A 27,498-nucleotide genomic window follows, 5' to 3' on the forward strand; every position below is an offset into this window, starting at 1 on the left:
GACAAACTGGTCGATCTGCACAAATTCATCTTAAGAACATCAGGACTACATTTCACTTAAACAAGCCAACAGTCTGATTTAGCAAATCATGTGTTATCTACAAAACACAGGATTCAGTGGAACAAAACTAAAGTGTTACACAAAAGTTTTCTTCTGGAAAGACTGTACAAAGAAAACTGTGAAGCACACATTCACAACCAAAAACCTGAACAAAAACAATTGCCTAAAATTCTCTCAATTTTGAGAAGTTATACTGGCTAATACTCACCATTATTACAATAAATTACAATAAAATAATGTATTGTAATTTATTTTGGATATCTATTAATGCAGATAGAGCTATTTACCTGCAGCCGATAGTGTACATAATATCATGCACTTTCAATTCAACTGTTGTTCTCTTTTTTTGTGTTTGCCTATAATTGTATTGGCAATGGCTATGAAACTAAAACTTAACCTAAAATTTTACATATAAAGACATTTAAATTAAATGTAAGTATTCCAGTAAGAATATTTATGATAGAAAAACTTAAAACTTATTTTTCTAGAACCCCTCAGCTCTATAGTTTACCTAAGATACATAAGGAAGACTTTCCTCTTCATCAAATGGTTGACTGTACAGATTCTATGTATTGCACAGCCAAATTTTTAGCACATTTATTGAAAGCTGACATTGGTTATTCCTGCTATTTCATAAAAAATTCATTCAATTTTCTAGATAAAATGAAAAATGTTTCCCTACGACTCACAGATCTAATGTTTAGCTTCAATATAAAATCTCACTTCACTAATATACCTCTAGAGGATACACTGTATCTACTTTCAGAAGCATTTCCACAAGATATAGTGAAATTATTTGACATTGTTATTCATTTTGAATATTTTATTTATCAAAATAAGTTTTATAATAAGTCAAATTGAAGGAGCTATCATGGGAAGTTCACTCTCTTCTGTTCTCTCAAACTTCTATTTAGAACATTTAAAAGACATCCTGTTCTCATCCATTCACCCTCAGCCTTCATTCTGGGTTTGTTGTATAGATGAAGTTTTTTGCAATCTGGTGCCATAATGAAGAAATATTACCCATTTTTTTACCTAACATAAACAATCTACATTCACTAATTAAATTTACCATGGAAATGGGAAAAGCCAACAAATTATCCTTCTTGGATATTCTACTTGCTGTTCACCATCAGGCAAATTAATTACTTCCATTTATCAAAAGCCTTCTTTCACAGAAGACTGGAATTATCCAAACTTTAGTATGATGTGCTGACACTGTGTTCTATGCCTCACCTGTTACAGCAAGAATTCTTAAACATCAAACAATATATTTAACATCAAAAAAAAAATTTTTTTTTGAAGCTGTGCCGTGCCATCTTAATTCCTATACAAGAGAAATCTCCTTGCCACAGAGTTAACATGCAGACTGTCACACAATCTTGGAATCTAGTAATCAACAAGCCCTTAAATTACTTTCTTCAATTAGCAGTCGTAACCAGTTTCCCCCATGCTTGAATTTTTTTATACAGATTCTAATTTAAGGAAGCGATGCATTGGTTTGAGAAATCAGGCAATTTACTTAGGTAAAGAAAACAAGAATGTTTATTCATTCTAAGGTATTGTACATAGTAATCAAAGTTATTCTAAACATAAAAATTTTGTTCCTGCAGGTAACACCAATCTATCAGACAGGATCTAATTACAATTAAAACATTACACTAAAAGACATCAGCAAATCAAACTGTCTTATTCTCGTTCACTTATCACAGCTATGCAAGTGAATAACTACTCAATATCCAAAGATTAGATTATAACACACCAAAAATGATTCAAGGACAATATCTGTTACAATATACTTTAGAATTATAACAATTTACCACAGGTTTAAGTACTAGAGTCCTGTCATATATTAGCAAGTCTTATCACTTATTACATTAGCACATTAACTCTTCCTAGCTCTGTTCACAGTTCAATGGACAAATAAAAGGTTTTACGTTATCGACCAAGTGGACTAAGCAGGAATTTCCTCTCGATCAATCTTCGCTGACTCCTCTCGGCTAGTTTCCTCGATCTGCTACCTGTTGTCCTACAATTTTGCCAACTAGTGATTACGTTCACGAATCACTCCTGTGCCGATGATTGCGATACTACTCTGACAGATGGGTGCACGTGGTTCTGAATAAAGCTGCTTTATTTTTCCGTGTGTGAACTACAGAAAATGTAAGAGCATACATCGTTTAAAGAAATAGCCAATAAAAAGAATAGGGATTAAGAGACAAAAATGCCACTTGCAAACACATAAAATGCCAGATTTCACGCACGTCAGTTTTTACTGTAGCAAAATGACCTATATGAAAGAATGTTTCTTTGTTGTTATCTTAAATAGAATATAGCTTTGATGTAGTTATTTTATTTCCTTATTTATTTTAATTTAATTTTTTATTTAATTTTATTTATTTTATTTTTCCCTAGCGGTCATGCCAGTAGAATAACCGTTGATCAAATCATTGTATCTGTAGCTTACTGTGTGAAATGTAATGTAACTTGTCTTTGTATAAGTGTATATACTTCAGATGATGACCTTAATATGCAGGTCAAAATGTCGGGAAATTAAAATAATTATAACACGTTGTAGAGTCCATAATTTGCCTAAAATGAAGGCTTATTACTGTGTAATACTAAAGGAAAGGACAATGCCCTCTATTCCTGTTTTTCATTCACAAAACCTTGTTGTGATTAAAATGGTTTAAGCTTCAAGATCATTCTGTAATAAATGCCTTAAAACTGATCATGTCATTATTCTCAAGTGTAGTGAAGATGAAGTAGTGAATTTTAGTGCTATCAAAATACATTCCTGTTTTTTTTTTTTTTTTTGGAATAAAGATCTTGCTTCATTCCCTATTCTGGCAAAAACACATAACTGTAACCTCCTCAACAAAATGCTTTTTTGTTCAAAACACTGATATTTTCTGCTTCAAGACTCCCAACATTTTGAAAATCTGAAATCTATCCAACCTTAGAATAATGATCTTACATTTGTGGTGCTCTTCCATCAGAAAGCTTGATTGTATCTTGAAGATGGCAATTGATTTGTGAGATTTTGCCATCTCTCTCTCTCTCTCTCTATTCACTTTCTCATATAAAAACATTTTTCTGTATTATGTCTTTTTTTAAATAGGTATTTTTGTGAGTACTGCTGACTGTCATTCCTACACTTTATTTTAATCATATAAGAACAACACTGCTGGCAACATTTATACGTGGTTTTCAGCTCCAAAATTTCAAAGCAAATTCTCATCCTCTTTTCTCATTTCATCTATCTCTCTTCTTTGGAATAACCTTCTCCGTATTGTTATTGAGAGGTGGTCAGTAAAAACATTCCCCTGCCCTACCAGCTCTTCGAGAAACACATTTACATATTGCTTTTATAACTACTTGTCAACACAGAAACAACATAATTACAAAGATAATAAGCCGAATTACAAAGATAAAATAAAATGGGATTTAACATCTTCCTCTTAATTATACAGAAACAACATTTTTGGATTAGATTTTGGGACCTTTTGTGTATAGAGTTGTAAAAAAAAAAAAAAAAAAAAAAACTTAATTTCATATTTTTCAGCTGGTATTTTTTAATTTCATATTAAAACATATAATGAGTATTATGTTTATCCACATTGATTATAATCAATGTATCAATAATTATTGATATATATTTATAAAATTTGAACCCAGTCATCTGAAATTTGGAAAACCATAACAGTCATAACCACATTTTGGCGAAAGGTGATTGTGACCTTTGAATCAGTCTTTATTTTTATATTCTTCATGAGCATTAAAATGCTTCCCATGTTGGTGCTTCTTTAGGAGATTAAATAGTCACTTGCAGGTCTGGTGTTTATATAGTCTAGCGCTATCATGTATATGGTTATGTTTGAGGATTTCATGTTATGTTTTTTTTTTTTTTTTTTTTTTTTTTTTTTTTTTTAGTGTCACAGCATTTGTCTTGGTTGTTTTATTTAAAACTTGCAAAATATGTCTTGGGTATTTTAAAAGAAGCTTGCTGAATGTTTTGCACTTAAAAATGAGAAAGCTTTTTTGTGTATGAGGATGGTTTTACTTCCATTCTAGATTAGTAGTCTCTGGCTAATAGTGGTTAACCTATGTCACATTGTCAATAATGAAACCTTTGAAATATTATTAACATGCTAATAATAATGATGCTAATTTTGCATCATTGTGGGGAGGCACACAAAGCTCATCCAACTGTGCCTTAATTCACAACACGCTCGGGCAATGGATCCCACTTATCACTCACTCTCCATGTAAAGAACCTGCTCCTTCTTCTGTTCACATCCTCCTTATACAGTTTCCACCAATGACCTCTTGTTCTATTCTCCTTTCCCATTCTATGATAAATCTCTTCCGTGTCAACTTGATAACAAATCACCCTGACTAACTTATATGTCTCAATCATATCCCTCCCCTTCTCCTCCTATTCACAAGGCTTTGCAATTTACATTCTCTCAATCAGTTCTCATACTCCACATTCCAAAGATCACTGACTACTTTTGTGAATCTTCTCTGGGCCCTTTCCAATATATTCTCATCACCATGAAAACCCGATGACCAAATCTGTGCACAATAATCCACATGAGGCCTGATTAAGGCCTTAAACAACGACATCATAACCTCTTTATTTTTGCATGTCAGGATCCTCTGCATCATTGCCATTATCTGATGTGACATCTTCATAATTTGTGCTATGTGGCTCCTGAATTTTAGGTCCTTGTTCACCACCACTCTCTGATCTCCTCTACCTCCTTTAATGTTTCTCCATCAAGTCTCTACTTTGCATTCCATCATTGCTTACCAAATTTCAAAAACCTTACACTTTGCAACATTAAACTGATAGTTCCACTTACCTGCCCATTCATGCAATCTATTCACATCCTCCTGTAAGGCCATAACATCTGCTTGACTCTGCATTTCTTTCTCTAATTTCGCATTATTTGCAAACAGCTGCATATCATCAACTAAACTCATCCCAATATCATTAATGCATAAATTGAACAACAATGGTTCCAAAACTGACCCCAGCACTACTAGTGACCTTTCTCTTTCGGGATACACTTCAACCCCCCCCCCATTTACAACTGTCTGTTATCCAGTCCCATCCGTTTTACAAAATCCAAGTACACCACTGTATATGCATCTCCCCTGTCCAAGACATTTGTCACCTTGTTATAGTACATAAGTAAGTTAGTAAAACATGAGCTCTCTTTAACAAACCCATCTGTTAATAAAACACAGAGAATATTGCTGTTATCAACCCATTTCTGTATCCTACTCCTCACCAATCTCTCTAGTATCTTCACCACAACTCTAAAAATACAGATCGGCCTATAATTTGTAGCCACAGCATTATCATCACCTTTATGCAGTGAAACAATTTTACCTTCTTTCCACTCCCTTGGAACCTGTGCTGTTGTAAGACACTTATTAAACAGGTATGCTAGTGCCAGTTGCCTGGAACATTCCCTTAAGATGAACCGTGATATGTCATCAAATCCTGTCACCTTATTGACTTCAAGTTTATTTATTTCCTCGGATACCTCCTACTCACTCACACTTAAGCCATCTTCTCCTATTTCCTCTGCATTTATGTTTCTCATGATTTCGCTGTAATGAGGATGAAACATCCTTATAAATTGATTACTGAATACCTCAACAATGTTATGATGTAATAAATTTAGTTTAATCCTTTATCTTCCAATGTCTTCTTCCGCAGTTACCATCCTACCATTTTCATCCATTAATATCATCTTATCATAATCATTCTTCCTTCTGCTTGCCACATATCTAAAAAAAAAACTAGGGTTTTTTCTTCATCTGTCATGTTGTCCTTACTGAGACACTCTTCTGGCTTGTTCTTTATTCTCTTCATGTAACTGATTATTACCATTATTCATCTTGTACTGCTTCCAAAGTGCTTCTTCTTCCAGATTTCATGCTTAAGCCCCTGATTCATCCATTTTACACCTACTTTATTTAGCCATTTGACCTTTGGAATACATTCAGTTATTGATGCTGTTATGTATTTCTTTGTCAGTTTCCAAGTAGCATTTATTTCCTTACCACTTGACTCCTCATTTCATGCTATAGCTCCCAGCTGTCTCCTTAGCTTGTCATAATCACCAGCCTTGTACTTCCATATATATCATTTCCTCACAGAAGTGTGCATATGGCTAACCACAACCCTGAAGCTCACTCTCACCAACTCCCTATGGATGTTGCTATAGGCAACATCCTTAGGAACTAGAGGAAATTATGAAACCCCACTCACAATTACATTCTCTGATGAAATGATCAGATCTAAAACTCTTGATCCTTGCGTGCCATCCCTTACGTGCTGCCTGAGATGGTTGTCTCTCAAATTCATCTTCCTTATTCCCAAATGCTGTCTCTTCATTCCAATCTATACTGCCATAATTAAAATCACCCATAATAATCTTTGTTCACTAACCCAAGTTGTTTATACATTTCTTCATCACCACTGTTTACATTCCTGGCCTATAGCAACATCCAACTAAATGTCTTCCTGCCAATTTTCTCCTCACTACACTGCCTTATAACCATTGCCACTATTTCCCTCTTTCATGTCTACCTTATGTGGACATAATTCATCTTTTATCATCAGCAGCACTCCCCTTCCTTCTTGTCCTTTCTATCCTTGTGAAAAACACTGTACCCCTTCGGTTTCTATTTCTGTTAGGATATCATCTTCATTCAACCATGTTTTATTTATTCCTATTGTAAAGCTGCAAAACCAACATGTATCAGAAGTGTCAGAAATAAGAGAGATGAAATGGGTTCACTGATTGAGTTTATTCTCTCCAAAATCATCAGAATAAGTAAAACGCAGTTGAATGAAGATTATATCCTAACAGAAATAGAAACCGAAGGGTACAGTGTCTTTCAAAAGGATAGAAAGGACAAGAAGGAAGGGGAGTGCTGCTGCTGATGGTAACAGAGGAATATGTCCACATAAGGTAGACATGAAAGAGGAAAATAGTGGCAATGGTTATGAAGCAGTTTGGTGAAGAGAAAGTTGGCAGGAAGACATTTTTTTTACTTATTCCAATGATTCTGGAGTGAATAAACTCAATCAGTGAAACCATTTCATCTCCCTTATTTCTGATTTACACTTCTGAAATGTTGGTTTTGCAACTTTACAATAGGTTGTTGTTTAATAAGCCTCTATTGGGCAACCTATAGTATTTTATTGAAAGTTTATTTTTCACTTGGTTAGACTATAATAAATTTAGTTTAATCCTCTATCTAAGTGTGAGCAAACAAAGTTTGCGCCTGAAAGTATCTTCAGGACTGGGGAAACTCATTGCAAAGGTGGAGCAAGATAACATCACTCCTATCTCAGTATCTCCCATAATGCAAAACACATCTCCTTGCGGATATGTATAATGTTATGCATTAAGGGAAGGGCCACTACCCAGACTAGTTTCGACCTTTATTGAGGTCTCTTCAGTGGGAGCCAGGCCCAAGTGGAGATACTAGGCAGAAGCATTAGCAAGGTCATCTCTACCTATAGGAGTTGCCAAATGGTGTGCCACCTTTTTATTAAATTACTCTGGATTTAGAGAAAGATGTTGAAAGTTTATTTTTCACTTGGTCAGACTATAATAAATTTAGTTTAATCCTTTATCCAAGTGTGAGCAAACAAAATTTGCACCTGACCTCAAGAAAGGTCAAAACTAGTCTGGATAGTGGCCCTTCCTTGAATGCGTAACATTAGACATATCCGCAAGGAGATACATTATGGGAGATACTGAGATAGGAGTGATGTTAGCTTGCTCCACCTTTGCAATGAGTTGCCCGGTGTTGTGTCACCTTACCCCAGTCCTGAAGATACTTTCAGGCGCAAACTTTGTTTGCTCACACTTGGATAAAGGATTAAACTAAATTTATTATAGTCTAACCAAGTGAAAAATAAACTTTCAACATCTTTCTCTAAATCCAGAGTAATAATTTAATAAAAAGGTGGCACACCATTTGGCAACTCCTATAGGTAGAGTTGACCTTGCTAATGCTTCTGCCTGGTATCTCCACTTGCCTGGCTCCCACTGAAGAGACCTCAATAAAGGTCGAAATTAGTCTGGGTAGGGGCCCTTCCCTTAATGCATAACATTATACATCTCCACTTGGGCCTGGCTTTCACTGAAGAGACCTCAATAAAGGTCGAAACTAGTCTGGGTAGTGGCCCTTCCCTTAATGCATAACATTATACATATCCGCAAGGAGATGTGTTTTGCATTATGGGAGATACTGAGATAGGAGTGATGTTAGCGTGCTCCACCTTTGCAACGAGTTTCCCGGTGTTGTACCACCTTACCACAGTCCTGAAGATACTTTCAGGTACAAACTTTGTTTGCTCACACTTGGATAAAGGATTAAACTAAATTTACTATAGTATTTTAGTATCATGGATGGACAAGAAGGAACTTGTTTATATTTAGTTTGAAGAGCTATGGATTGTATTCCCTGGAAAAACCCATAGGATGGGGGAATGTTCCAGAGAGCAGCAGTAGAATGGATTAATGAGGAGGAGGAGTTTGTTTTGTGGATGTGGAGTTGTACTGGAGAAGTGTTGAGTAGTTGCTGTACTTGTTTCACTGAATTTCCTCTAATCTCTGTTAAATTCAGTCCTGCCAATTTGAATGAACATTGACTATGGAAGTATTCGTAGAAGATGCAGTTAGCAGAAACTGTGCACCAGTGTGGGAGGTCTACACTAGCATGCAAAAGGATCATTAAACTATCTTAAATGCATTCACAGTTTCTGCTCAACATACTTTCAAGCAATGCATTCCACTCGCTAACCACTTTCCATACAAAAAAACCTGCTTGCTGAAGCACTGCATAAAGCTTCACGGATGGCCTATTGTTGTACCTTTGTCTTCCTCTGCTCACTGAAAAATCCCCTCACGTTAATCTGCTAATAACCTATCATCAGCTTTGTGTCTCAATCATATACCTCTCCTTTTTCCTGTTCACAAGACTACAAATTTTATTCTCTCAATCTGTTATCATATACCATATTGCATTGACCACCCAAACTTAGTGAATCTTCTCTGGACCTCTCTAATATGATCCTCATCCCCTTGAAAAACCAGGTGACCAAATCTGTGCATAGTAGTCCATATGTGGCCCTATACAATGGAACCATAGTCCTCTTTTCTTCTGCATGCTGAGGTCCTCCTCATTGCCATAATCTGTTGTGGTGTTCTTATAATTTTAGCAATGCAACCCCTAAATTTTGTTTATACTAAGTAGTAGCCATATGAATTAATGCTACAGTCAGTATAATATAACATCTATATATTCCTGTTCTTTTATGTACAAGTTTTACATATAAGATGTAAAAATGTAAATATTCATTTTATGTATATAATAATCTATTTCCTGTAATCAACCCTATTGTTCTTAAAAATATATTGATGTTTCTGTAACTCATCACATTTTTAATTCACTTCTATGACTGCTTTCCTTCAAAAACAATACTTCATTCCCTTGCAGGGATGGGGCATTAGAAATATAACTCTTGTTGATAATGGTCAAATATCCTACTCTAATCCTGTTCGTCAATCACTGTTTACTTTTGAAGATTGTACTCTTGAAGGCAAAGCCAAAGCACAAACAGCTGCTGAAGCATTAAAGCTGATTTTTCCTGGTGTAGTAAGTTTACATTAGTATGTATAAAGATACTCTATTTACTTAGCTATCAAGAGTTGTTAGCATTATCTATCAAGGATACATTTTCTTGGTTTTATTAAACATGGATTAATGCTACAGTCAATATTTATAATTTAAATTTCTCAACATGCAGCTGATTTAGACCATAGTTAATTATTCATTAACCCCTTTCAGCTAACAGGGCCTAACTGAAAGAGAGTTAATGAATAACAATTAAAAAAGTGTAGTATAATACTTCAGTTTCTAATGTTTTCAATTTCTTAGCTTATCTCTGAGAAAAAGCAAATGTAAGTTACCAACTTTTTTTAAACAAATCCAAATTACACAAATTTTCATTGAGTTATGAGTTATGTCAAACATGTATGTTGAAAGGGTCACAAAAATACATTTATAAATTGAGTGTTCGATTTTTTTATAGAACAACTGTTATGTGTAGTTGATGTTGGCAAGTGATTAAAATGGAACAGAAAGATAAGCATGTTTTTTTTAAATTAGCTAGTAATTAATATCATTTTATGGTAGTTTCTTGTTTTTTATGAGTATGTGTTTAACTTTTAAGAAAAAGCCATATACTTTATATTATATTGTATATTGTCTCTATGGTATCAATGCATAAAAGAATAATGATGGTGCAAATGTTTTCTTTAATGTTGTTTAATATGTGAGATTTTGTTCAGTGTGCAGCATATATGAAATGTATTCATTATGAAGAGTGAAAGATTTGTGGAAGGAAAGTGGTAAGCAGAAATGTTAAAGTTGTTTTGAGAGTATATATGTTTGTTGTGTTGAGGTGATTAAAAAATTATAATAACAGAGTGGAGAACACTGACAAACGGCAGTAAAATGTAATTGTTGATGAAAGTTCAGTGTTAAAAGATCAGAAGTATAAAGACATGAGAGAGAGACATCATCCTTAAGTGGAGTCCTTCCAAGGAGAGAGTGCTTGAATGATTTTTGAAATGTCAGGCTGATGATAAAGAAAGAGAAAGAAAGAAGAGGTGCAAGGGAGAAGAATGAACCATGTGACAGTGAGAAAGAAAAATATTTTTTATGATGATTCTATGATAAGAGGAATATGTAACAAGAGTGTGACTTCAGATATCTATCCACCATCATTCCCAGGTCACTTGGCCTATTCATTATACAGTGATCATAAAGTTGCACAACATAGAAATAACACATATCTATTTGAAGTTAATTACAAGTATATGAAAAATGAAACGGCTACCAATACAGGTTATAATCGGATCTTTATAACAAAAGAAAAATAGGAACCTCATTATCACATATATTGAAAGTAGCCACCTCCTTTATGAATGCAAACTCATGCTCTTTTGAGCAGAGTTTGTACTTTGAGATACTCCCAAAGGAAAAATCTGGTGGTGATGAATCTGGTAATCTTGGAGGTCTTTGGAAATCTTGTCTCTAAAGATCTGGTGATCTTTCGAGATGAGATGGTCACTAAAAAATTCTTACAAAAAATATATGGTACTATTCAATGTGTAACACATGGCAGTGTGCTAGCACATGGAAACGTTTCAAAGAAAATGAGTCCCACTATATGGCAGTGTTATATTGCACACCCAACTGTGATTTTTTGAGAATGCAAAACTTTTTCATGAAAAGCATGTGGATTTTCACATGACCAAATCCTATTATTTCGACTAATTCACATACCCACTGATGTGAAATCAGGCCTCATCACTGAAGAAAACTGTATCAAGCATCTCTATACCACTTTTTAATGAATGAGCATAACCATTTGCAGAAGATTATTCATTTGCTTTTATCTGGGTCCTTCACTTCATGGACTGAGTGTACACGATACGGATGTAGGCGTAATAATCTTGCAGCTTTCTGAGCACTACCATATGATATTGATGACTCCATGGCAAGTTTTCTGAAGTATTTTTGTTGGGGACTGCTACAGTACTCTCTTTACCTCATCCATTTTATCATCAGTCAAAACTGAAGGTCTTCCATTCCTAGCTGCAACAGATCCAGTTTCCCTCAAAAGGCTGCACTAATCTTATCATCGACTTCTGTGGGTCTGCTATACTTGATATTTCTCGTGAAATTCCTCTGTAATACGTGCGTAAGAATGATTAGTGAAATAACTTTCCAAACTGAAAACTCGTTGCAGCTGGGATAAAGACATTTCACTCCTGCAGTGAACAAAGCTATACTGGGAACAACCTGTACACGTCACAGTGAACTTGGAGTCTCTGATAGTTTGGAATAATATGATGTTGGCATCATATTAGTGGCATAAGGAATGATTAGAACGATTTGGAAATAATTGGTACAAATTCAAACTTTTGGTTGTGAGACTTTACGATCACCCTCTAGTTCCACCAACATTTTGTTGGTGGAACTACACTGAAAGAGGCAAATGACCTGGGGAGCACTTTTACTAATAACCCAACTTTTCTTCATCCATAAATAACTGAATATCATCCCCTTGCAATTTAGTAACACCATCAATAATAAAATGGGTAAATAATAATGGTCTTAGTACTGAGCCCTTGAGAACCTCACTTGTAAACTTTCCTACCCATTCATGCTGGTTGCCATAAATGATTGTTTGATATCCAGTTGCCTTAATTTACTAATCTGATATATTAATCCATTTGTTTCAACTCGTGTATCTGTTCCTCTTGCAGAAGCCTGTCAAATGCTTTTCTTGTAAAATTCTGAACGCCTTTTCAAAGAAAGTTGTGAAGCCCTTTACATTGGCCTAACCTGAATAAGAACGATTATCTCGCTCCCAAAAGTTTGGGAGATTCTCATTTTATGTCAACATCAAAAATAGTTTTAATATTAAATATTAATATTAAAATTAATTTGTCACAGAGCAATAGTTTTTAATTGGTAAATTAAAAGATTGTTGTAGGTACCTCTTGCATTCCTGTTCTTTGATTTGCTTCTTGTTTCTACAAACTGATGATGTACTGTTATTTTCAGTATAAAATATCTATGCTTTCATTAAAGTTTTTTTACTGTGGTTATCGCGTAATTTTCTTGTTTTTGTGGCTACGATATTTATTCTTTCAGCCTGTTTATTGCAGAAACTAAGCATAACAGTGCCATGTGGTGGGTTTAAACATCTTAATTTTATTAAGAAGTAGGTTTCTGATTTTATTTTAAGTTTGAAATATTTCTTAATTTATAAAGTTCAAAAGGGATAAGTAGATTAAAAAAATTAAACGTTCCAAAGAAATCAGGAACTTGAAAATTTTTCAAGGTTGTAGGAAACTCAGAAGCTCAGTGCATTAAATGTTCAACAAAAGCATCAAATAATGATAAACATTTCAGTGGTGGTAATGCCATGTTTAACAACTAAACATGGCATTATTTTGCAGAATGATATTGAAAGGCAAGGCAGGAATGCTTCTGTAAAACTCAAAACCATTGCCAGCTATTTTTGGAAAAAAAAAAAAACCTTTGCACTAGTTCTTTCTGAACTGGTCACTGTTCATAATATATTAAAAGCAACCATCAGAAAATCAAGTTTTATTCAAGATTGCATAACTAGGTCAGGTTACAAGCTTCGTAAGGCTGAAAAAGATGTGAAAATTGGTTCACAATTTTTATGAGAAGCAGTAAACAGAGGTGATGTTCTTGTTCCATGAAAAATTGTAGAAAGGTCAGAGATTTAGTCTCACTCCCAAAGAATGGTTTAGTGCACAGATGAGACATTTCAACACTAATGTGTGTGAAAGGAATTTTACAGTCTTGGTTTGGTTTGAATTTATAATTTATGTTTAGCATTTCAACTGGTCAAAAATTATCAGAAATCATTTGAGCACTTTTAATATCAGTTTGAAAAGCATATTGTTAACTGATGATATTGCTAGCATTATGGTCAATTATGGTTGTGAATCACTCGTTGTGTATCATACAGCAATTTAGCTGTTTGTGATTTTCTTTTTCAGCAAAAGATGACTTTTGATGAAAATGTTCTTTGGTGATTCAGACAGTGATGAGAAAAAAGAATTTAAGATGACAAATTTAAATTAGAAAATTTCATGATTTAAATGAAAATGTTCACAATGTGGTTAAACATTTTAAGTATATCAACTGTAAGTAGTCTTTTTCAGCAAAAATTAAAAAGTAAATTGAGATATGAGGTGGAATTAGTTATGGATGTTAAATCACATTGAAACTTTTATTATTTTTATATTATTTCTATAATTTTAAGACTATTTAAGTTCATTGAAGAGATTTTCAGTAGTGCCAATCTAATCATGTACTTCAACATTCAGTTGCTCCACAATTTGAACAATTCACTGAAGAGAATTAAAATGACTGTTGAAACACTTAGTAGATAGATAAGATGCAATGCGTTATTCAGCAAATTTGGCATTTAACTTCATATTAACAAAATTCGGGAATCTCAAAGTGACTTAGGCCAAGAATTGTTATTAAAAATAAAAGTCAGAAATATCTGCTTAGATGATCCACTGAGATGTTCCACCAAAACATCTTGGATTTTGCAACAGAAACAATGAGAGACTTTTTTTTTTCCCTTCAGAAAGTATTGAATGTAATGAAAACCACAAAAATTACAATAAAAATATGTCGTTGAAGGTAATGGACTTTGCACAAGCATTTGACAGAATACTGCATGGAAAAATATTATGTAAGTTGGAACAAGTGGGAATGGATTAAAGGCTGGTGGTATAGATAGAGGGATGGTTGATAAACATCAGCGGGTGGTGTATAGCAGAGTGGAATCAAGGCGAATAAGGGTGATTAATGGAGTGCCCCAAGGCTCTCCGTTAATCACCCTTATACTAGGGCTACTGTGCTTTAATTTGTACATTGCAGCACATCGATAGAATTCTTTGGGGTTATCTTTAGCTTGCAGAGCCAGTTTCTTTTCATATTCAGGCTTAGCTTTCCATACAACACTTGCAACTCTTCTAGCTTATAATTTTCACAATGGACATTATTCTTATGCATACAGTATTCTTTCCACATCATCGTTTTCTTATGAATCTCTTGCTTGATAAGATTACACATCCATTTGAACTCCTACCCTATTTATTCTTCAGACTTTTGGAACACATTCTGATACTGTATCATGTATTTTCTAAATGCTTCCCATGCACTGTCAATATTCTTCTCATGCAGCAACTGATATCATTGTGCTGAACCTAGTATACTCCTCAGTTGATCATGACTTCCTGCTTTGTAGTTCAGCATGTAACCTTTCCTGAATGGAACATTCATAAACTTAGTCACTTCCCAAGTGAATTCTGCATGATCACTATCACCAACCGAAGGCAGAATAATTACATCTTTAACTGAAACGCCCTCTAACACTATAATCAAATCTAACATTCTTTGATCTCGAGTTTCTTCTCTCACATGCTGACTGAGGACGTTGTCTTGCAAAAGCTCAATAAATTCAGTTTCATGCTTCTCATTATATTTTACTGCTACCCAATCAATGTTTGGATAATTAAAGTCCTCCCCATTATGATTACTCTTTTCACACCCATTGTCTTTATTTGGTGATGCATTTCTTCATCACTAGCAACCAATCCACCAGGTCTGTAATAGAATCCCACTATGAAAAAATAACTCTTCTAAATATAGATCACGTGAAGGTTACAGATGCAGAAGAACTTGTTCATCTAATGAGTACCCATTTTGTTGTTCTGCCTCTGACTGGTGACAGTGATCGTGCAATACTCATTTGGGAAGTGACCAAATTTATGAATGTTCCATTCAGAGAAGCTTACATGCTGAACTACAAAGCAGAAAATTATGACCAACTGAGGAATATACTGAGTTCAGTGGAACGGGATCAGTTGCTGGATGGAAAGAATATCGACAGTGCATGGAAAGCATTTAAACGATACTTAAATGATGCAATATCAGAATGTGTCCCGAGAGTTCAAAGAATAAATAGGATAGGAGTCAAATGGATGTGTAATCTTATTAAGCAAGAGATTCATAAGAAAAGTATGATGTGGAAAGAATACTGTATTCATGAGGATGATGTCCATTATGAAAATTATAATCAGCTGGCTAGAATAGTCACATGTGTTGTATGGAAAGCAAAGGCTGAGTATGAAAAGAAACTGGCTCTGCATGTTAAAGGCAACCAACAAGAATTCTATTGATATGTTGCAAGTAAAAGAAAGAATGAATATGAAAGAGTAACTCTTCTAAATACAGATGGTGTGAGGGTTACAGATACAGAAGAGGTTGTTCATCTAATGAGTGCCCATTTTGTTATAAGCTATCAACTTGGTGTACATAACATTGAACTCACTGCTACCTCTTCACTACATGAAGAAACTCAGGTGTATGAGGACGAAGTATTAGAGCTGTTGCACAAACTGAATGAGAATTCAGCAATAGGGACTGATGAAATATCAGCATGTGTGCTAAAAGAGTGTTTAGCTGAACTGGCTATTCCTTTGACCAGGCTGTTTAATATGAGTCTCAGAACAGGGAAGATTCCACCAGAATGGAAAGAATGTATGGTAATTCCATTGCACAAGTGTGGTGTAAAAAGCAACATATCCAACTATCAACCAATTAGTATCACAGGAGTGGTGGTAAAGATTTTGAAAAAATTGGTTAGGGTTTGCATTCAGAAATGGGTTGATAGTGAATCTCTACTTTGCAATGAGCAACAAAGTTTACTAAGGGAAGGTCATGTTTTAGCAACTTGCTCACATTCTATAACAATGCTACCATTGAACTAGACAAGGGAATGGATACATCATGATACTTTTGGATTTCACTAAGGCTTTCGACTGAATATAGCATGGTAGACTGTTGCATAAATTGGAGAATATGGGTTTGCATTATAGAATATTACTGTAGATAAGAGGATGGCTGACTGACAGATATCAAAAAGTGGTATATGGGGGATGTGAGTCTGCAAGATTTAAGTTAACCAGTGGTGTACCACAACAATCAGTGCTTGGTCCACTGTTATTCAATCTGTGCATTAATGATATTGGGAAAGATTTGACAAGCGACATACAGCTATTTGCTGATGATGCAAAGATAGGTAGGATAATCAGGAATGCTGCTGATATGCAGTACTTGCAGAATGATTTGAATAGCCTGGAATTGTGGGCATTGGAAAATGGATGTCAGTTCAATGTCAATAAGTGTAAAGTCATTCATTTCAGCGTGATTAGATATCCAATGTCGTATTATATTGGTGGGACTATGCTAGAAGAAACTGATGAGGCTAGGGATCTTGGAGTGTTAATAGATAGGAAGTTGAAGTTTAGGAGCCATGTGGCAAAGATTGCAAATACATATTTGCAATCTTTGCCACATGGATTGCAAAAAAAGATAATTGCAATGCTGAAACGAATGTTCATATGTAAAGATAAGGATGTTATTTTGCCTCTTTATACGGCCTTGATAAGACCTCACTTGGACTATTGTGCACAGGTCTGGTCTCCTGTTTTCCGTTGTGATTCTGAGACAGTGATGAGAGTGCAAAGGAGAATGTTAAAAATGATATCAGGGTTATGGAATACTGATTATGAAGACAGATTGTGAATTTGTTAGACTGCAGATACTAGCAAACAGGAGAAAGAGGGGTGATATGATTGAGACTAACAATGTGTGATTCTGAGACAGTGGCAAGAGTGCAAAGGAGAATGTTAAAAATGATATCAGGGTTGTGGAATACTGATTATGAAGACAGATTGAGAATTTGTTAGACTGCAGATAGTAGCAAACAGGAGAAAGAGGGGTGATATGATTGAGACTAACAAACTTCTGAAAGATTCATACAGGATTTCCACTGATGGAATTTTTCAATTTATGGAGGGTGGGAAAAGGACAAGAGGGCATCTTTGGAAGCTGAGAATGAATGCTGCTAAAAAGGGATTAAGGACTAGATTTCTCTCTCATAGGGTGGTGTGTGATTAGAATGGATTGCTATTGGATGTTGTGAGTACAAGCAGTGTGAATGAATTCAATATAAGTATGATAGCTGGTGTGTACGATGAGTCTCTCACTCCCTGGAGGTCTCTCTTAATAATAATAATAATAATGTATTTGATCTTGTTAGATTCCTCCTCACACCAGATGACTTCAAACTCACTGCTACATGAAAAACTGTTACCAGCATTACAGTCATAGGTTTCAACATCAACTGGATTCAAGTCATGTGATATCATTGGCAGCATGCCCCCCTCTCCTATTCTGTCTATCCTTCCTAAAAATACTGCATCCTTTACGCTCAATACTAGTTAGTATGTCTGATTCTGATAGCCTGGGCTTACTACTGCCTACAATCTGAGGTCCCAACATATTGACCAAAGCAACAAACTCTATCCCTTTGTTTCTGATACTCCTATCATTTGTACAAACATAATAAGCTACCTGCATGTTCCTTTATATACTCTTCTCTGTAGTCTGTGTGACGTAGTTGGACAACTTGCAGATATCTGTTCTTCTCTAGTGCCTTATATATGCAGACATCTTTGCACACATGGTTGATGGGTCTGAACCAGATGAAGGCCCATTCTCATCATTATCATTGTCACTCTTACACACACATGTTCTCACTGTTCTTCCCATTGTAATTTAGTTTTCCTGACTCTTTGTGTTATCTAGTCTATGTTGTTAATTTCCTTAAACAACATGATGCTGAAAAATCAACATATAAGCCTAAACACCAGAATTACTATTATCCATGGCAATGTATTTACATGCAAGGCCCATAAGTTTGGTAAGTTTAAACTGAAACTAGAGAGAGAACTAAACAGATTAGCCTTCCTCAAATGGTGATGGGGGGGGGGATAATAAAGTCATTCCCAGTTGTGTAAAATTAAAACACCAGTTCCATTCGAACAAGGCATTCTGCATTTACAAGTGCACTAGCTTCGCACTATTACACTAGCAAATTGGTACAATGTGCTCTGTGTTTGCCAACACAAATACTAAAAGAGAAGCTCTTCGCTATGCTGAATGCTAACCTTTGGCTGTCTTGAATGCATTGGCTACCGAGGAAATTTACAAAAGTAAAAAGTCAGCATATCAAAAAGTTCAGAAATCTAATACATTTACCAATGCCTCCAAGATCGCCCGATAATAATGTGATTAATCTTTCCACCACTATCCTCAAAACAGATGCTATCCATGCAGACGGTTGCGGCCAAAACTATACCATTGCACTCAGACACATACCCACCAAAGATTTCATGATCCAGATCGATCAGATGTGACCAACAAACTAAAAACCTTACAATTCCCCCCCACACACACACACACACAAAAACCCAGATTTATGGACTTCCAAAAATTCATAAAGAGGATATACCTCTACACTCAATTGTAGATGGTATAGACTCGCCCAGATACAAACTGGAGTGCTTTTTTGTTCTACTGCAATACCTTATCAGACAGCAAAAACTCAGCCCATTTTAAGTCCAAAATACAAGACCTCATTCTTGCACCATTGACTTTAAGGACACCTTGACTCTTATCCAAGCAGAATTTTCTCCCAATATCTCAGCCCTGTTTCAATTCACTATGAACTTGGGCTATTTTGTTTTTGCAAGGAAAAATTCTACAAACAAATCTAGGGCACAGTCATGTGACCCCCCCCCCAGCTAACTTTTTTTTTCACAGAGACATTTGAAAAGAATGCTCTAAATTCTTTGCCCCACCCCCTTAAACCACTATTTGGCTGTGCCATGTGAATGTTGTGTTCATAATTTGGCCATATGGCTGAGACACCTTACACACTTTCTTATCCCATTTGAACAGTCAACATCCAATTCACAATAGAAATAGAAAGTAACAACAGTCTGCCCTTCTTAGACATCCTAGTTAAGACAACCAAAATGGATCCCTGACCTTCAAAGTCTACAGAACCCGCCCCCCCCACACACACAGGTAAATACATCCAACAATCTCACCCTTCCCCTCCAACAATTTGAAACTGTGGAAACCTTAATCCACAAGGCAAAATTAATTTGCTCAGATAACATTGCACTCAACACAGAACTCACCCACATAAAAACACCTTTTTGGCCAATGGCTACACTTCCCACCAAATAAAAAGAATTTTAACACCACGTTACCCACACCCACCCTCTTTCCAATCATAGATTAGACCAAATCAATCACCATCCTCTATATTTGTGATTTCTTAGAAAAGGTGGACAAGATCTTATAAAAGCATAGTCTTGTGACCCCTTATGAAAAATTAGCAACCCTTATGTCCGGAGTGTACCAGGTACCTTGCACTTGCAACCATTCACGCTATGGACAAACAGGTAAGACAGCCAGCATCTGTATATCAGAGCACCAGGAATAAATCTGTTTCCACCACTATGGCTACTCAGGATTAGCAGATCATGCCTTGGATACCCGGCACAGGATCCGTTGGGGAAAAAAGCCACCTTACCCCACTGAATCAAATTTAAATTCGAGAGGCTTTTCCTCGCATCTGCTGCAGTTCTTACCAACTATCCTAACCTAAACAAATATGGTTGTATCAAACTGCCTCTTTTATGGGGAACCCTCATCTGCCAATGAGGGTTCCCCCATACAGGAGATATTCTTGGGTATACCCAACTGAAGCCAATAGGTGGTGTAATTGTATGACTTTAGATCTTCTTGTATCTCTCCTGTTCCATCTTTGTTACTGAAGTGTGCCATTGTGCACATGTTTAATACCAGTGTATTAATCCCTGAAGATGCCGATTTGACTTTGCTGAAATATAGGAAGCAATAATTAAATATTTTTAGTTATTATCTAGTCATGTTAATTTTCTCAAACAACATGATGCATCACAGTTTATTCAAGTATGAATAGTGAAATATGTACAGGAATATGGATGATAACAACTCATTGAAATAGTAATAATAATAATAACAGCCTGTGAAATGAAGATGACCGAAATTGCTCTGTTATATACCAGTCTTCTTCTTTTTCTTCTGCAGCTTTTCCCACTTAAGTAGGGTCGCTGTTTGTAATGAGTCTCCACCACAACCTCCTATCTTGGGCCAAGTTCTTCATCCTCAAGTCGTCCTCCACCATCTCTTCTTTGGCCACCTGCTCTTCCTCCTATCCTTGCACATCCATCTGCATGACCTTTCTTCCCGCATACTCTTCCTCCCTCCTCATCACATGACCAAACCATCTCAACCTTGCCTCTTGTATCTTTGCTCCTAAGCTCTTAACTTTCACCGTTCCCCTTACATAGTCATTTCTCAGACGATCCTTTCTAGTCACACTGCACATCCACCTAAGCATTCCCATCTCTGCTACCTCCATCCTGCTAATGTTATTTTTCCTCAGGGCCGCAGTTTCCATAGCATACGTCATAGCTGGTCTCACTACTGTCCTGTAGATTTTGCCTTTTAGATTGATCGGCACCCTCTTATCACATAGCACTCCAGCCATCTCTCTCTCTCTCCAGTTCCTCCATCCTTCTTGTATCCTGCATCCCACTTCCTTGTCAGCCTTACCATCCTCTTTCATTGTTGAACCTAAGTATCTAAAGTCACTGACCTTCCTGATGACATTTCCTTCCAGCTCCAGATCTGTCTCCTGGCTGCCATCCACTTTATAACACATATACTATTCCTCAGTCTCATATCTATCTCTTCCAGTACTTTCCTCCAACTTTCCAGTTTAGCTGCCACTTCTCTTGATTCTGCACACAGCACGATGTCATCTGCATACAACATAGTCCAAGGCACGTCTTCTCTCACCTCCTCTGTCACCACCTCCATCACAATATTAAACAGGAATGGACTTAATGCTGACCCTTGATGTAGGCCAACTGTCACTGGAAAACTTTCTCTCTCTCTTCTGTACGTCTGCACCAGCCTGGCATATTTCTCCGTTACCTTCTTCACACTCAGACACCTCCAGACTTCTTGCCTTGGTTTCAAGTTTCAAGAGAAGCAAAGGGAGCTTCTCTTGAAACTTTTCCATCATATGCCCTAACCCAAAGATAGCATCTGTCGTCGATTGACCAGGCATGATGCTATATTGCTCCTTTGCAATCTCCACCTCCTTCCTCAGTCTTCCATCAAGAACTCTCTCTAGGATTTTCATTGTGTGGGACATCAACTTTATTCCTCTGTAATTCTTACAGTCTTGTGCATCCCCTTTACTCTTGTAGATGGGAACAAGAGTACTTTCCCTCCATTCCTCGGGTATATTTTCCTTTGACAAACATTTATTAACAGGTCCCACAGCAGGTCAATTCCCTCTTCCTCCACTGCCTTCCATGTCTTCACTGGGATCCTGTCAGGGCCCACTGATTTTCCATTCTTCATCCTCTTTATGGCCTCCTTTACTTCCACTCTACTAATGTTTTGCACCATCCCCTCATAAGGCTCTCATCTTCTCTGAGTCCTTGCATTTTCTTCATTCAAAAGCCCTTCAAAGTATATTCTTCATCTGTTTCTTATATCCACATCCCTCTTTAATACCCTTCTTTCAGAGTCTTTGATCTGCCTCACATGTATGATGTCCTTTGATGCCTTATTTCTACATTTTGCCAATCGATAAATTTTTCTCTGTCCTTCCTTTGTTTCTAATTAATCATAAAGGTCTTGATATGCCATGGCCTTTGCCTGTGCAACAACTCTCTTGGCTTCTCACTTTTTCTCTCTGTACTCCTCTCTGTCCTCTTCCACTCTTGACTCGTCCCACTTCTGCTTTGCCTTCCTCTTAGCTGTCACTGCTTCTTGTACATTATTATTCCACCACCAACCCTCCTCCTGCTGTCTAATCTTTCCAGATGTTTCACCGAGCACCTCAATTGCACAGCTTAGAATTGCTTTTGAATTATGTCTCCACCAATCTTGTACACTTTCTAGTCCATCCGAAATCCTCTCTTAACACCTTCTCCCTAAAATGGTTCCTCATACTCTCTTCTTTTAAGCAAAACCACTTAATTGTCTTCCTCCTGTGGCTTCCAAAGGTTCTTCAACCATATTTTAAAGTCTGTGCACAGCAGCCGGCATTGCTGTGCCACTTGATCTGTTGAGATTACCTTACAATTTGTTACTGCCTTAAGATGTTTTCTTCTAGTCAAAATGTAGTCAATCTGTGAACTGTTGTTGCAACTTCTAAATGTTATCAAATGCTCTTCCCTCTTACAGAAAAAGGAGTTCACAATTGCCTGATCAAACATTACTGCGAAGTTCAAAATCCTCTCTCCTTCCTGGTTCATCCTTCCCACTCCATGGCTGCCATGCATCCTTTCACAGTCCCTATTCGGTCTCCCTATGTGTCCGTTGAAGTCTCCTCTGACAATCACCATCTCATTTTCTTCCAGTTCCCTCATTTCTTCATCTAGCACATTCCAGAATTCATCTTTCTCTTCTGCTGTAGAGCCAACTTGTGGGACATATACACATAAGACGGTCAGTTGCTCTTCTCCAAGAACCAGTTTCATTCGCATGATCCTGCCGTTCCTCCTACCCAATTCCAGTACTTCACCCTTTGTTCTGCCACACCACAATTCTGACTCCATTTCTTCCCTCTTTATTCGCTCCAGAGTAGAACAATTTATGCCCGTCTCCTAGTTCCTTCGCCTTTCCCCCTTCCACCTTGTCTCCTGCACGCATAAAATGTTTAACTTCCTTTTCCTCATCATGTCTGCCACCTCTCTTCCCCTTCCAGTCATGCTTCCAACATTCAATGTTCCCACTCGCAACATTCTCTCCACTTGCTCGGCTCGCTTCTTTAACCGCACCTGCCCTTGATGCGGTAGCCCTCGTCCACTTCTTGCAGCTGTAGGGCGATGTGGCTGCGCGTCACTTAAGGGGTATGCCCTAGCCCTTGTATCACTTTCTTTTTGACTCATTTGATCGTAGCTAGAGTTGGCAGTGAATTTTTACGACCAGATGTCCTTCCTGACGTCAACTCTTACCATTTATCTGGGCTTGGGACTGGCACCTATTGGGGCTAGCTTGTCCCCTTTGGTGGCTGCATAAGGTGAAATGACATAGCAAGATAGGAAAGATTCACCCCTAGCCCTTGAATACTCTAATAGGGATAAGGAGCAAGAAGAAAAGAAAGAAGGGGATGGACCAGTCTACAGATAATATAACAGATGTATATTACATGAAGTAAGGCATGGTCCAGCATCAGGTACCTCAGGTTTGCCATGCCCATACTCACTGAAGTGAGCCCAATAACAACTGATAAATTCCAGTTGGTTTGCGAGTGTCATCTTCAAAAAGAATCTTACTTGTGCATTGCTAAAACTATTTTCTTGGCCTTCCTCTGTATCTGTTAGTTGGTCTGCAGAGAGCAAGACCATTGAATATAGGTGAGGATAGATATCTAAGTTGATGTTCCAACCACTTCAGCTAACTTTTCCTAATTGTGTTGAAAGTTTTCTCACTTGGTTATAAATTAAAGATACCAAGAAATTATATTCCTGGTTTCATCCTTGATCCAAGTGTAAGCAAAGTTTGCACATGAAATGTGAAAATTTTGTTTTCTTACACTTGGATAAATGATGAAACCAAGTATATAATTTCTTGGTATCTTTAATTTTTCTTAATTGTTTCTTTTAGAGGTCTTTGCTGGCTTTCTTCGAGAATGACAGTATCAGGAATGTGATCTTGCCATGTATATTCTAATATTGAGGCTATTGATGATGTTAACTGCTCATCAGGTAGTGATGTTCCATGTCTGGAATCATCCATAAATATGGCTTGACTGATGGTTTTGTATATACAGATAAATTTTGGTATTTGTAGTGATGAGTCCAGATATTTTTTTTATCCTTTTATGTAATTGAAGAGCTTTGTACTTTCTTTTCACTGTAAGAACCATTGTACTGAAAAGTTTTTGCTTCTTTATGAGTGTGGTCATATAGCTAAATATTTCCTTCCATTCTGTTTTTTTATAACTTTTAGTTTTATTGCTGTTGACCGCCAACCCAATGAATGCTGCATCTTACATAAATTATCCAGGTTGTTTTAGGTAGTCTGAATGTTAGTCGATTAGCACATCATCAGAAAAGCAAAGACTGCTTATGTGGGTTTGTCCTGCCAAATCTTGAAGAGTGATTCTACATTCTTTCCTGTAAATTTGAAAACATAGTCAAGGGTGTAATAATAATAAATATATGGTGCCAGAGAGTCTCCCTAAAGAAAATGGAAGTAGGAAAGCTCTCAGTCCTCTCTCTATTAACAATTCCTCTTGTATGGTAGTTCTGGTATGGTTTTGAATACTATTGCTTTAATTATTTTCAGGAGTATGCCACAATAGCAGAATTTTGAACATCATTTGTCTACTGATTGAATTGAAGGCTTTTGAGAAATCTATGAAATTTAAGATTAAAGGAAGGTTTTTATCTCTTGTTCCTTCTAAAGCAGTTGATTTGTTTTACATTGCCTGTTTTTCAAGAAATTAATTTTCTGGAAAAAATCTTCAGAAATAATTTTCTGAAAATTTTCTAATTTTCTAGGGTTGTTTAAATCTCCTTTTTTGCATTGATATCTTTAGGCTTTCTTTCCATTGTAATGGAATGTCGAATGTAGCTGGAACTGTACTGCAGATACTTAGTAATTTTGGACATGCCCAAACTGCCTGATGTGGCCCTGCTACCTGTGCCCGATGTGGTAGTAAAGAGCATGATAACAAATCTTGTTCTGCAAAGAAAGCTAAATGTGTAAACTGTTAGGGAGATCATCCAGCATACTCCTGTGCATGTCAGAAGTGGAAAGGTGAAATAAAATACAAAAGATAAAAACAGAACAAAACATATATCAGGATGCAAAAAAAAAAAAAAGAGCTGGCCATTAAAACACCTGCTCTGGGATCCTTTTATGATGAGAGAGTAGCAGTTAAGAAAATGTAAACAGCAACTCAAATTCATTTATCTATTCCAACAACTGGTAATTTCACCATGCCCGAACTTTGCAATTATGACTCTTGCTCTGTTAAGCACATCAATCGCATGATGTACGATCTCACTCCAGAAACAACTCAAAAAAAGATTACATTCGATGAGAACACACATGTAAAAAAATTATCAAGGTTATCACTTAAAGTTAAACCACCAGACCCTCCTACAGAAGAAATGGATATTTCGGTATCCATTGTAAGTAACTTGAACTTACAGTGATTCTGACACATCCAGTGATATATTGGATATTTTTCCAGAGGAAGAGATGGACACTAGTTGTCCATACTTCTCAAAGCGTTCATGTTTAAATCTGTATGCCTTTTCAAAGAAAGTTCCCTTTTACATCAGCCAAATCTGAATCAGAACAATTGTCTCTCTTCTCTCCCAAAAGTTTGGGAGATTCTTATCTTATGTAACCATCAAAAATAGTTTTTAATAATATTATTTATTAATATTAATTTCTAGGCACGTGCAACAATTTTTAATTGGTCAACCACCAACTGCTGTATGTACCTTGTATTCCTGTTCCTTTGATTTGCTTGTTTCTATGTGCTGATAATGTACTGTTATTTTCAATACGAAATATTTGAAAATACAAAAGTTACTGTGGTGAGAGAGCACAAATGGTCAAGGAGTGGTATGATAGACTTATGTGTTTACTAGGATGGGCCTCCTACAATGAATCTTGTGACTCCATAAAGGCCTGAATCATCATCATCATCATAATAATAATAATAATAATTCTACATGTCACATTTATTCAGAATTTTTCTTTTGATCTTATCTCTCTCTCTCTGTTTTTTTGTTTTTCATTTTCATTTTATTTTTTTATTTGGTATGAAATAAGTTTAGTTATCCAAACATCAAAATTTCTTTGACAGAATGCACAAGGAGTAAATTTCACCATTCCAATGCCTGGCCATCCTGTTTCAGAAAAGAGTAAGTAAAAAATAATTTTTAAAAAAATCGGTAAAAATTCATGTTCCTGTTTATTTTGGCTCTAATAATAATAGCAGTTTATAAGCTATTACAATAAATACCTATGCATCAGTGGGATTTTAACCTACAGTTAATAGTAATGCAGCAAGTTATTTAATGTTTCAGTAAAGTTCAGAATAATCAAGATTGAGGGTGAATGGAGTGGAGGCATTTTTTACAAAATCAGCATGGTATAATATATATCTGATTTGATGGTTTCATTTTTATCAAGTGTATTTCATAACAGTGCATAGCAATTACTGTCGTACGCTATCTGATCAAAAATATCTGGACTCCCCTTTGCAGTAGTAGTGATATGGCTTATATACATCACAATATAGCTCATACAGGTATAAAAGGATGCATGCAGTTTTCATACACAAACATTAGCATATACTTGATAAAAATTGGCCATACTGTGAAGAGCTCAATGACTTTCAACATGGCAACATCATAGGATGCCACTTTTGCAAAAGCTCAGTTCAGGAAATTTCTGCCTTGATCAACTTTAAGTGCTGTTTTGTGAAGTGCAAATGCCTAGGAGCAACAATAGCATATTTGTGAAAGGGTAGGCTACCTAAAATTACAGAGTGAAAGTGCTGATGCACATGGTTTGGAAAAAATTGACTAACACTTGCTACTGAGCTCTGAAATGCCTCTGCAAGCAATGCCAGCACCATGGATGTTTGTTTAGAGCTGAAGAACATGGCTGTACAGCCACACACAAGCCTAACATCAGCAAGGACAATGCCAAGCGTCATGTGGAGGGGTGTAAATGCTGATGGTATTTGCACATGCAGCACCATTGAGCAATGGCAACGTGTTCTCTGGAGTGACAAATCATGCTTCTTCACCATCT

At 36.3% G+C, this 27,498-nt stretch overlaps 1 protein-coding gene across 5 annotated transcripts in view; it reads left to right on the forward strand.

Moving 5' to 3' along the window:
- Positions 1-27,498, forward strand: part of Atg7 (Autophagy-related 7) — a 350,749-nt gene that overhangs the window by 230,195 nt on the left and 93,056 nt on the right. For all 5 annotated transcript variants that reach the window (XM_090402077.1, XM_090402076.1, XM_090402073.1 and 2 more), the window contains 2 exons: positions 9,598-9,756; positions 26,543-26,600. In XM_090402077.1, the coding sequence (XP_090258203.1) occupies positions 9,598-9,756; positions 26,543-26,600 (217 nt within the window). The remainder of the gene's footprint in view (positions 1-9,597; positions 9,757-26,542; positions 26,601-27,498) is intronic.

The sequence above is a fragment of the Typopeltis vanoorti genome, chromosome 12 (genome assembly GCF_054136105.1).
Source record: "Typopeltis vanoorti isolate ZY-2024b chromosome 12, IOZ_Tvanoo_1.0, whole genome shotgun sequence".
NCBI lineage: Eukaryota > Metazoa > Arthropoda > Arachnida > Uropygi > Thelyphonidae > Typopeltis > Typopeltis vanoorti.